Here is a 12,536-nt window from a genome sequence, read left to right on the forward strand (position 1 = left end):
TGTTTTTGATGAAAGATTAGACCTCTGCCAAAAGATCTGCTTCAGTCAAAACCATCTTTTTATAGTGTGTTTTTGAAGTGCTCAATTTATTCATAATTGCTTTAATCTAGAACTGAAACATTTCAATGCTTAATCACTTAGCAGTCCAGAGATGCGATTCACCTGAGTGGTGTAGCCCGAGTCCTCCTTTCTGCAGCACGGTGTGAAGGAGCTCTCCCTTCTGTCCTGCCACCAGGGTGCCAAGGGACATCTTGCCTGGTAGCAATGCCTGTCCAGAGCTTGGGCACTGGGCATCCGCACAAAACTCCTTCAAGGCATGTTGTCATTCCTCGAGACTTATCATTTTCTTACTTTCTCTCACCCTGATGCAGACTGTCTAAAGTGAGTTTTTTGATGTAAAAGTTCACTTATTTGAAATGAGAAAGCACTTGTTCTCCCAAACTGACACTGTCCCTTTAATAAAATGGCTTGGTCTCCCTCTCAGCCCTGGCTTAGTGCCTAATGATCCTGCTTTAAACTTTGGCCAACTGAGCAGCAATAATGGGCTATAAAGGATCTAGATGCAAGGTAGAGCTATTTACAAGTGATTAAGCTATTTATTTACAGATTGCTTTATTTTTTGTAACCAAAATGTATTTTCCAGTATGACCTGCTGGACATATTTTCAACACTGACAGGTTATTCAATCCAGAATTTGCTTTTTGAATGCCTTCAAAGGTAAGAGACTTATTTTCTCTTTATTTTTAAAAGACTGCATTCATGTTTCCTGTATCTGTAACTGCTTGATGGATTAGAGGATTTAGGAAGGATGTTTAAATTCAATATATTGTCTTTGTTATGAATGATATTTAAAATGAATTATTGTAAACTGCAGTGATATTTTGTAAATCAGTTTTAATGGAGTTCAGTTTTCTCTGGAAACATGTTGACTTACTGGCTTAAATGTTGTAATGTTAATTTTATCAGTATATATTGTCATTATAATAGAATATTTTCTTTATGGAAAATATTGCACACATTCTGTTACAGCCATGTAACATTAATAATACACCCATGTATTGAATTTCATTACTAAGCCATTGTTTCTCAGAAGAGTATGTTGTTCATACTGATGCTCCAGACTTGGGTAATATATCTGCATCCAAAAACACCCAGATCTCTGTTTATTCCTAACAATTAGGGATTTCTAGAAACAAATTATATTCTATGTTTTCTATAATATTTCTGCTAATTTAATATAATTAGTTTAATAGCAAAGTATGTAAATAGCGATATGTGTTAGTAACAATTTCTTTTACCCTTCTTTGATAGATGTTCAAATGACAGCTAAAGATGATAGCACTGGCTTTTTTTGTGAAAGAAAAGGGAGCACTGTGTTTGTTCTACCCGTGTTTCTTCTTTACTAAAACAGGTTCTAATACACACATGAGCTACAACTGGGATTGTACTGGCTGCTCTGCTTAAATCACCTACCCAGTGACTATTTACAATTGGTTTTAATATGTTGTCTCTAGAATTGTGCTGCCCACAAATGTGTATTCTGTATGTAAAGTATCTCTATCTGTATGTGTAGTATAATATTTGCATCTACTAATGAAGTATAATATTTGCATTTATTAATGAAGTATTCAGAAGTGGGTTTATACTTTTAGCAGGAAAGAAAATTCGTCTGATTTGGCATCGAAGTCACTATGTGGAAAAAACATTTTTTCTTTTGCTTTTTACTTCTGGCTGTGACAACAAAACAGACAGTATATGGGCAAAACAGGAAGAAAGGAAAGCATTCTTATTCTCTCGTGCAAAAAGATGAAGGTAAAACAATTTTCTCAAAGTTTCTGATTGACCATGTTGTGTGTCTCCACGTATTTTATGATAGTTAGCTAGTAATTGACAACTTATGTATGCATTTACAAAATGTGACTTATTTTTATTATCAGGCCTGGAATATACTGTGATGACATTTACTTGGTCATGAACTCCAGTTTCATCTATAATTTTCACTGACACACATACCTCTTTTAAGATAAATGCTAAGGAGCCGAATTTTTAGTTTGAAGTTGCATGTGGAATATTTTGTATACAAAATCAACTAAAATGCTAAAACAATCCCATCGAGACCTAATTGGAAAGTTCTTATCTGTAGACTGTATTTAATGACACTGGTATGAATCAGAGTGATTCAAATTTAGTTACATGACTCCAGTAGAACTTATTGGCATTTAGAGTGACATTTATCCTTACAATTTTTACTGGCAAGATAGAGAAATACTTGGAGAAACTATTTGAGGACTGGGATTCTTGCAGAGAATTATCTGAAATCTGTGGTGCAGGTGTGTCCATCATTCATAGATTTAACTTTCTTGTTCCATTACAGGTGATACATGTCTTGTTGATATAATCTTTATCTTGGACAGTTCAGAAAGTGCCAAAAATCAGTTGTTTGATTTACAGAAGAATTTTGTTCAGAACGTAGCTGACAGCATTTTCCAGATGAAGCCAGTTAAGTCTCAGAAGTATAATGTCAGACTAGCAAGTATGCAGTTCAGCAGCACAGTCAGCATTGATCATCCCTTTATAGCCTGGAAAAATGTGCAGAATTTTAAAGAGAAAATCAAGTCTCTGGGCTTTATTGGCCATGGCACCTACTCCTATTATGCAATTTCCAATGCCACTCAGCTGTTTAAAACTGAAAGTCACAAGAGAAGTGTGAAAGTAGCTTTTTTGATGACTGATGGCGCGGATCATCCAAACAGCCCTAATGTCCAGGGTATAGCCACAACAGCTAGGAGTCTTGGAATACGTTATTTTACCATCGGCCTTTCTAAGAAAAATGTCCAAGAAGAAAAGTTGCGGTTAATATCTGGTGATTCATCCTCTAAACACATCTTATGCCTGGATGATCAGAACCTGCTGGTTGATGTAGTGTTGGAACTGGTAAGTCATGCTGATGTTAAGCTTGTTACCCATCTATCCACGACAGATTTCATTTAACTTTGATAGATAAGTCATGAAGGCAGCACAGAGGTTTGCAGGTGAACCATGCCTGGAGCCAGCCTCAGGTTTGGAAGTTCAGAAAGGCTGTGAAGATTGTGTGGGACATCTGCAAGAGCTGAGCTCCAGCAGTGGTAGTGGAGAAGATCAGTAACTATGGGCTTAAGAATCAACTTCAAGAAATTCTGCTGAAGCCAATGGATTTTTTTTTTTAATTGACTTGATTGAAATTGGGGTTCCAAAGTACTGTAAATCTGCTATTGTACTTATTAATTAAGGGCACTTAGCTCCCCACCTTTCCAGAGCAGCATAAGGCACATATAAGAAAAGGTAGGGAGTACTGCTTAATTACTTTCTTAATTCAGAGAAGACAGAAATGCTGCTGTGAGAAAGGTGTCAGCTGGACTTGACCTTTCTCACTTCTGAGCAATAATGTGCAAAGTGTTGGGGGGACCGAGGAAGTGTTTGGGGTTTAAAATCCTAGAAAATATTTTTCAGTAAGACAAGACTTTGCAAATAATAAATTAGGACAATTTGAACTAAAATGATTCTTAGAAAATGCAGTAGCTTTAATTAGGGAGTAGTCCATCCAGAATTTATGTAATATTTTTGTAGTCTCTTAAAGGTGGCAAAAAATCAGAAATGGAACCTTGCTAGTTGACGTGTATAAAAATAAGTAATTACAATACGTTGTGCAAATAAGCACATGGCTAGAGATGTCACAGATACAGTAAGTGAAAGGCATTTCTGAAAGAATTATTGTTGTCAGAAGTCTGTGTTTTGTACATGTGAAGGTATACATTTACCAAAAAAACCAAAAATCTTTCCTGAGATCTCACAGCACGATGCTGCCAAGAGGAATGTGGTGTATGTTGCTGCTACATCAGGAGTCAGGACACAGGGAGTTTCCTCCTCCCAGCCACTTTCCAAGAAGTTGTGTGCTTGGACAGTAATAGCTCAGCTGTGCTCATTACTGGTGGAGAGACAGGGTTTTTCCCAGCTCACAGAGTGTCTCTGAGCATATGATAATATTTTAGAGGGTAACTTGTTTTCATAGATAAGGCTGATAAAATCATGGAGTCATTCCCCTGTATATTATGTTAGAAAGACCTTCCATAGTAAGGCCTTTTGTTAGGAAGTCTTCTCATATTCCCCTTGTTAGCATTGTTCCTTAGTATTGTCTATTTAGCTGTACCGTTACATCTCATTTTTTTTCATGATCATTATGGGTCACACGAAGCAATCCCCTAATCCTACCAGAAAACCTTTATTCATATGAGCGGTTCCACAGGCTGGTTCTTACCGCTGTGAGGAAGGGATGAAGGATGAAGATGTTGAGAGTCTTTACTATTCACTTCACAAATTCTGTAAACTAGAGAAGAAAAATGGTTAAATTAGTACTCTGTTAAATCTACCTGAAAGTAATATTTTTCTTTTATTTTCAGGAAGCCTTGCTTCAGAAGCAGGTAGGTTTTTGAGTTTTTTGTATTCTGATTACTCTTATTCATACTAGATCTGATGTTGGCTGCTTCTATAGTGCAACAACACTCCAGGATTAATCAACAATCCTTCCCTGAGTTAACTTTCATCCCTTTGTTACATCCATTCTCCTGAGAAATGTATGACTTCTGTTCATTAGTGGCTATTATCAACAGTAAGACATAAAGAAATCTTCCTACCAGAGTGGAATAGGACTAGTACAAAACATGCAAGTTCATTAATGGTCTCAATAGAAAACAATAGCAATGTCAAAATCGTCCAAAAATTATGTAAGATTTCACAATACTATAGACTATGTATATGCTATGTTAAACATTTTTAGTTACAATAGTAATAGATTTGGTTTTGTTTTAAATAAATCAAAAACTGATTTTGACTGGGCCATACAGGAGTGAAATTTTGATTATATAAGAAATATATACATTGGAAGATCATTTATTTTCTGTTATTCCTCTTTAATGTTCTCTATTCTGTGGCTAGGAAAAGAACAGTTTATGCTTTTAAAATTTGAAACAATACACTTGAAAAATGTTCTTAATGTTTCTATTAAACTTTTAGTGTACGCAGAAGAACTGTGGGTGTGAAAAGGGTGCAAAAGGAGACAAAGGTGATCCTGTAAGTATGCGTTCATTTGAAAAGCCTTAATAATTTGGATTTTAATAATTGAAATCGTATTGTAATTGGCTACTGTGTCTGTAAAAAGCAAGACATTAGCTGTACATATACTGCAAAAAAGAAGTGATGTATCACAGCATATTACTGTGAAAGGCCACTGTTATAAGAGCTCAGAAAAAATCTATCCATAATCACATACTATCTTGGAAATATATTTTTATTATAGGGTAATAAAACACTATGGATTAATAGGCAAATGATTTTGAAGCACAAATCGAAAGTTATTCTTAAGTCTTGCAACAGGGAAGGAAAGGTTCATTAGACAAAGGTTTACTTCCATCAGCACTTTTTATTTGTGTAAGGGAAAAACGTTGAAAAGATTGAGGGTGATGGCATATAGGAAGAAAAGTCTAAAATTCTCTTGCAACACCAACACAGAACTATTTCTTGGCTCTCATAAATAAGAGAGAAGTGGGAGTTCAGACAGTGTGTGATCTCTTCGATCCCTTTTGTATCTTTAATAGCTCCCACAGAGGCAGCCAAGGTATGTACAAAGGTTTTTGCCTTTCTCCCTAGACACTAAGCAACATGTCAAAAGTGCTGGTTATGAGCAGCAGGGCCTATTATCCAGTCCCTTAGCTCTGGTTAAGGGGCATTTGGAAATAAAAACACTGCTTTCAATTCAAAATTTAAGATCCAAGAGTTTTAATTTCTTTTATCCAAAAGAAAGAGATGTGACCTATCATAATAGGGGGTTTTTTATATATATATACACATATACATTAAGCTTTCTAGTCCCCACCTTCATGATCCTCCAAACAAGGATAATGGTTTAACCATTTTTTATTCCGGGGCTGCTGAATATTGACACTAAGCTGTTCTATGCGAAGGATTTTTTTAAGTCAGAGAAGATCAGATAGTAGGGGGGTAACTTTGAAAAATGGGAGGAGGAGCTGCATATGTTTTTTGTGATACCTTCCAGGTTAGATTTTCAAATGCTCCATAGAAAATGCGTTTATCCTTGAATATTGATTAAAAAATCCTCACAGATACCTTATAATACCATATATATATTTTGCTAGGTAAAAGTAGTGTCACATGTGCCATACCTGAATCAGTGTGGGTTTCTACCTAAGCTTATAATAGAATGGTTTTGGCCTGTCATGCAGATACAGTGTTAGAGAAACTAGAGAATTTTATCCTCACAATGGTAATATTTTCCTGCTTTGTTTCAGGGCAGTGTTGGTAACAGAGGGGAAAGAGGTGAGCCAGGACCAAAAGGAAACAAGGTAAAGGGAATTTTTAAAACAATGAAGCTAATTTCTATCTAGTTTTATTCAAAACACAGAAGTGGATATAGCAAAGGAAAAGTATGTTAAAATATTATTTAAAAGATCAAATTTTGCTGTGAGAGATGTATAATTAGCTGCTTTAGAAGTGAGAATAATTTGAAACTAAACTGCTGCTGTGTTAACACTGGTCTTTGTTTTACTGTAATGGTGATAAATAGAAAAGCAATACACATTTCAGATGTATTCCTTTGCTTCCAATAGGGCGATGCTCAAAAAGGAGATCATGGAGAAAAAGGTGAAGAGGTATGTGACTACTGCACTACTAACTCACATTGGATCTTTTCAGATTATCTTCCAGATCCTAATTCACAGTTTAGTTCCACTGAACTTTTTGCTTTATTGAATTATTTAGAGAGCACAAACTAAGTTCTGGTTTAGAGAAGCATCAGTACCAAGAGAAATAGTCTAATTACGTGCTTAAATATAGAGGTGGGATGGTACTGACAAAAGGAACTTTTGAAGCTACATGAGTTTTTATTGATTTGCATTAGACTTATCCCAAAGATAGAACTGAAAATGTCATCACTAAAAATATATAGATAGTCCTCCAGTGGCTTCCGGCATCTAATTTCTCAGCTTGAATTCTTGTTGATTCCCAGTAGAAAGATTAGCACTACTCCATGCATAAGGTAAATTCAGTTTAAAAGTCCTGTTTAAGTGGTAACATGTATCTGCCAAGGGGCAGGCAAGCTAAGTGACATATTTACAGCTAATATTATAAGGAAAAAAAGACACATCTAAATTTCAAGAGTATTATTTATCTCCAGATATAAAATATCTCCAGAGAGATATTTTCTTGTTGTGAATAGTTAAACTTCTGAAACATAATTCTTTACTGTTGTGGATTTGATTTGTTTTGTTTTGTTTTTCTATTTACATTAGCAGTATGTTATACCTTTGGTTTCTCTTTTATGATTTGTTTGTTTGTTTGTTTAATTTTTGAACAGGGAGCTCCTGGCTACAAGGGAGACAAGGTAAGTTTTTATAGAATAGAATAGTCTGAAAATAGATTGTTATTGTTGACAGTGTATGTGAAACAATGGAAAGAAGAGCCTGTCTTGTCTTTTTGTCATGAGAGTTGCAATGCCTAGAAGTAAATCCATTGTTTGTGTAAATACTTGCAGAGCGACTTGTTGAAGGCAAAAAAAGAAACCAACAAAAAAACAACCAAACAAAAAACCCTAACCAACCAAACAAACAAACAAAACCACAAACAAATAAAACAAGAAAATGTAATCTAAATATAAAAAGAAAGATGTCAAAGACCAGAAATTAAACTACTGGAAGCAAAAAAAAGAAAGTTGAGGGTTGGATAAGAGGTTAAATAGAAAGAATGTGAAATTTTTTACCACAAACACAAATAGATGTGGCAGACACTAGCTTTTAAAAGTCTCCAGATAGGCTCTGCAAGAAGCAAAAAAAGTTATACACTTCAATGATGTGCAAGATTCTAGAGCCAAAATTTACATTGCAAGTTGTCATAGCCACAACAGAAACAGAGAGAATCCCATTTTGACTTTGCTTGGTATGGACACTTGTCTCCCTACAGGGACTGTTGATAAAAGCAGTGACTCTCTGAATCTTAGTATTCATTAGAAAAATGCTTCAGTCAATTTTATGGAAACATTTCATGGAAATGGGAAAAGTAGACTTAAAACTCCACTTTTTGTATTTGTATTGATATGCTAAATCATCAGTGGAACACATTAGTAATTCTCTTCTTTCCATTTGTACAATCTCACAACTGTTGCTCAGAAAAATCTCAGACATCACATTAGTGAAATCAGAACACAGAGAAGATCTCTGGAGGCAGCACAGCAAACTGGAAAAATACAGCAAAACTTATTAAATGCTAAATGTATTTTTCTTTTACAGTGTAGACTGGAAATTTTGTAGGCATTCTTAGATAGAAGAAGTGCCTATCTTGAGTAGAGCAGACCATATCTTCTACAGACCGTATCTAATGATGCCACTCTCAGGTTGTCAAGATCTACTAAACCTGTTGTACTCCTGGACTGCTTGCATAGTCTTGAATGTATTTAGTGTAATCAAAACATCTTGTTTAGCTGTTAACCTTTTGATTTTTTATAAAGGGTGAAAGAGGAGAATGTGGATCCCCAGGAATAAAAGGGGAAAGAGTAAGTATAATTTTTATTTGAATTGTTTCATGTTGATGGACATATTAGAAAATCATGTAACATATTAATAAACATAACTTGTAAAGATTATTGTAAATTTGGAACATCTTGTAATTCCCTGGTAGCAGAGATACATTCACAGTAGAAATATGATTCGTAGAAACTGAACCCACAGTTCACCATTTTCCTTTTCCATTTTGCAGAAGAAATATACTTACTTACCTAAAAGAAAAGCTGTCCTGACCAAAGCCAAGCCCTATTTGTGAAGGACTGTCAGCATGTTACAGAGTTCACCGGATTTTTTTCCTTAAAATGTTAATTTTAATTCAAGTGTGTAAAGTTACATTACCATGGAGGCAGGTTCTTACACAACCTGAACAACTTTCAGGTCTACCAGCCCATCTGTGCTGAAACACATTGACATTTTTATTTAGTCCTTCACTTCTTTTAACCTGAAGTGCGAAAGTTATACAAGTTAATATAGATTTTTACCTGGTTTTTACACTCTGAAATATTGAAGGATAATGTACTCGTGAGTGAGATAATCATGTGTCTTGAGATCATGTGAACAGTTTTGCATGAGTACTACAAACCACTGACTTATAGTTCTTAGGTATTACCAACTAGATTGCAATTGATCATTCTATTAGAGGACTTTTCTTCAGTTTTAACATCTGTATTATACTTAACTTTATCAAAGACCAACGTGAAAAGTTTGAGGTTCCTGGAACCTGTTATTTAATGATGAATTTCAGGTGGGAATTAGGAAATATTCAAAGCAGTATTTGTCACGAAGGAAAAGGTGTACTACACTATAATAAAAATCTAAAGGCCGATTATATCTTGTGAGATGCTATGGTTCAAAAAGGCAGCAAGTGAGTCAGAAAAATCTGAAATATCCATGAGAAAGGAGAAAGAGTTGCATCTGTCAGAGGAATAAGGGAAGATCATAACTTCTTTGTCCAAGCAATACGTGAGAAATAGCATGAGGTTATGTGAAATGTCTACTAAGACAAAAGGAAGCTGTTCATAAGCTGGCAAAGAACATCATCAAAGCAGCCAAGAAATCTGGTTGTAGAAAACATATGCCAGGGATGCCGGAAATTTGCTTGTTGAGGACAGTGATGAAAAAAAGTTTGACATCTGCAGAAGATCAGAGATTACAATGGATTATGGACTTCAATAACATAGTGAAGAAATGAAATTACAGGCACTTCCAGAATTCCCAGCTTCACGTTTATGAATACAGAAGATAGAAGAAAATGTTTTGTTTTTTTTTTATTTTTAATTAAAGTTTTCTATCCTGGACAAATTCATCAGAAATGGAACATACATGGCCAAATGTAAATTCAATATTCTGAGGTGGATCTTTAACTGCAGTGATGGGTATTGAAGCATAATGGGCAGTACTGTTGTCTGGTTTGAAAATGTTCCATTTTTCCACTGCCACTTTCCAATCTCACTTATCAGGCTGACTTCAGCAGTGGTTTTGATGCTGTGAATCTGAATTTCTTCAAAAACTAATCGGGCTTGAAATTCAGAAAGTTTGTGTTCAGCTTTGAAATCAAAACTGACTTCAGTTGTATGTATGTGTTCTACCAAAAGCGGCTATGACCGCATATTACCAGCATATTGATTTTTGTGCCATCCGTTGCTTGTGTTGTTTTGTAAATGGGCTAGAACTGAGTTGGCTTGTCTGCTCTCTCTGGTGGCTGGTGCTTGGCCTGGGACCAAATGCCAGGCAGTAGAGAATTGTTAAAAAATTCTGAATCTGAATCTGTAGGGAAAGACAATAGTTGAGGTGTGGCTGTGTAGCTGTCACTGCTAAATAGGTCAAGCCAGCTAGAGGTTCAAAATGTGACACTTGCCTTGAAAAGCGCAGCCTTCTGCCAGTGTCTCTGTGCATGGAGATGTTGCTAATTAAAGGAGAAGAAAGTGAACAAAAAGACCAGTAAACTATTTGCTGAAAGCTGTTTTTACTTTAGAAATAAATTATAACTGAGTATCGAGTCAACTGGAAGTGAAATCCCATAGAATATGAATTCTAGGGACCAAATTAAAAACAATGCAGTAGAAAGATTTGTGAATAATCTACAGTGGTGGCAACTAGTAAGAAGTCATTAGATGGAGAAAGGACAGCTAATGGAATTTAAAAAACCATGGCATTTTACTTTTTTGGATGTGTTTTTTAATTTTTTTTTTTTTTTAAAACTATCAGTGTGATTATCTGTATTACTGATGCACTAGCAGTTTGAGTTAGTGTTACAAAGCTACCTGCAATTATTCTGGTATAAGCACTGCAGCATTTCTTTTTTTTTTTTTAAGAATTCTGTATCGAATATACTTCTTGAAATTTAATTTAAAGATCTGTAGCAAATAACAACTAGTTACTCGAACAGCTAAGATGCTAAGTGGCCATCTACAATGTTTGTTATATATGAAAAGTATTTCAACAAAATCTTGAGGATGGAAGGTAAAAGACAATTAAAGAATACAGAATGAGAACCGCAGTAGCCTGGAGAGATAATAGACTCGCTAGAATATGCTTGAATAGATATACGAGTCATTGCATGTACACTGTGGTTTTCAATACTTCAAAGCAGATAATCGCAATTTCCTATTAATCTGATAATTGAATCTCATTTTTCCTCAGGGCTTGGAAGGTCCTTTCGGCCCTAGGGGACCTCGAGGACCTCAGGTAAGGAAACTAAAAACTACCAAATAAGAAGAAAACACTCCATATTCTGTAAGTTTCTTCTACCTACAACTTGTCATCTCTGTGGGGAGCAACATGTTTGGTGCATGAGGCACCAAGACAGCAGAATCTGGCAATCTTTGCCTTTTGGAAATAATTTTCAAAGAAAACATCTTCACTGCTGCTGCTTATGCTACTCAGAGGTGTTTGGCCCACCTGGGTTCTCCAACTACAGATCTCTTCTCTACTCCCTTAGAGTATAATGATGCACTGCCACCCCCCTACTGCTAAATTCCTCTTACATGACGTGGCAGCATCCACCTGTACCTTGGAAAGCAGTACGCAGTCCTCTTGAAATATAAGGCAGCCAAAGAGACTGAAATTTGTTGGAGAGACTAAAATCTGCAGTAATTATTAAAAACCCTGAGAAATGAGTCAGAGAAAGTCTCAGTGCTATTAGGAGCCGAGATTGTTACCACTCTCAGTTATTTGTTATCAATGCAGGAGTCCCTGTTGTCATCTTTGCTCTTTGCAGTTGCTGAAAAAGGTTATTGCTGTCTTTGTGTTTCTTATGACCTGTTAAATTTCCACTAAAAATCCCTACTAGACATGTAAAAAGAGCTGCTGTATGGACTAGAGATCTCAAGAAGTTATACCAGTCTCCCAGTAGAGATGTGGAATGATGACTACCAGCGCTTGCTCATTCACTTCTCTACTGAGCCTGTTTCTGGGTTGTGTGAAAGAAAACATAATGGAAGCATAATAGGGTAATGGAAATCTATTGCATGGTATTGAGATTGGAAAACTTAGTCCTAAATGCCACTTTAAATGTTTTTAAATTACGTTTTTTGCTTTCCTTTTGCTTGGCAATGGTCATGTAATAATGTCACAAATATATTTATTTATTATTTTATGCTCAAGTAATTCTGTTTGTCTGGTAAGCAATTAGTAAAGATGTGATCTGTGCCCCAGAAGATTACACTTATTTGTTCTTGTTTATTAAAAACTGGAAACACATGGAGTCTGAGGGATTTTTGGCCAATTTTGGGAGGAATTAATGAGACAAATCAGATTACCAGCATTTCCCTACATGAATTCAACTCACCACACAGTATAGGTTCGGTTTTGCACACTCTATAAAAAAAAAACAGCTGCTGTTGCAAGTCAAGCCATCTCTAAATTCTTGTACAATGACATAACCTTGACTTTTTAAAGGCAAAATATTTTTTTTTCTTTTCATATGAA

General features: G+C 35.5%; 1 protein-coding gene across 1 annotated transcript in view; it reads left to right on the forward strand.

Annotated features, from left to right (window-relative positions):
• Positions 1–1,691: 1,691 nt before the first annotated feature.
• The window catches only part of COL28A1 (collagen type XXVIII alpha 1 chain), a gene marked incomplete at both ends in the record, with an annotated part of 54,003 nt that continues 43,158 nt past the window's right edge, over positions 1,692–12,536 (forward strand). The window contains 9 exons of the mRNA XM_080364209.1: positions 1,692–1,812; positions 2,375–2,934; positions 4,437–4,457; positions 5,050–5,106; positions 6,342–6,395; positions 6,660–6,701; positions 7,406–7,432; positions 8,552–8,596; positions 11,250–11,294. Of these exons, the coding sequence (XP_080220335.1) occupies positions 1,692–1,812; positions 2,375–2,934; positions 4,437–4,457; positions 5,050–5,106; positions 6,342–6,395; positions 6,660–6,701; positions 7,406–7,432; positions 8,552–8,596; positions 11,250–11,294 (972 nt within the window). The remainder of the gene's footprint in view (positions 1,813–2,374; positions 2,935–4,436; positions 4,458–5,049; positions 5,107–6,341; positions 6,396–6,659; positions 6,702–7,405; positions 7,433–8,551; positions 8,597–11,249; positions 11,295–12,536) is intronic.

This window comes from Nesoenas mayeri (genome assembly GCF_963082525.1).
Source record: "Nesoenas mayeri genome assembly, chromosome: 2".
NCBI classification, from domain to species: domain Eukaryota; kingdom Metazoa; phylum Chordata; class Aves; order Columbiformes; family Columbidae; genus Nesoenas; species Nesoenas mayeri.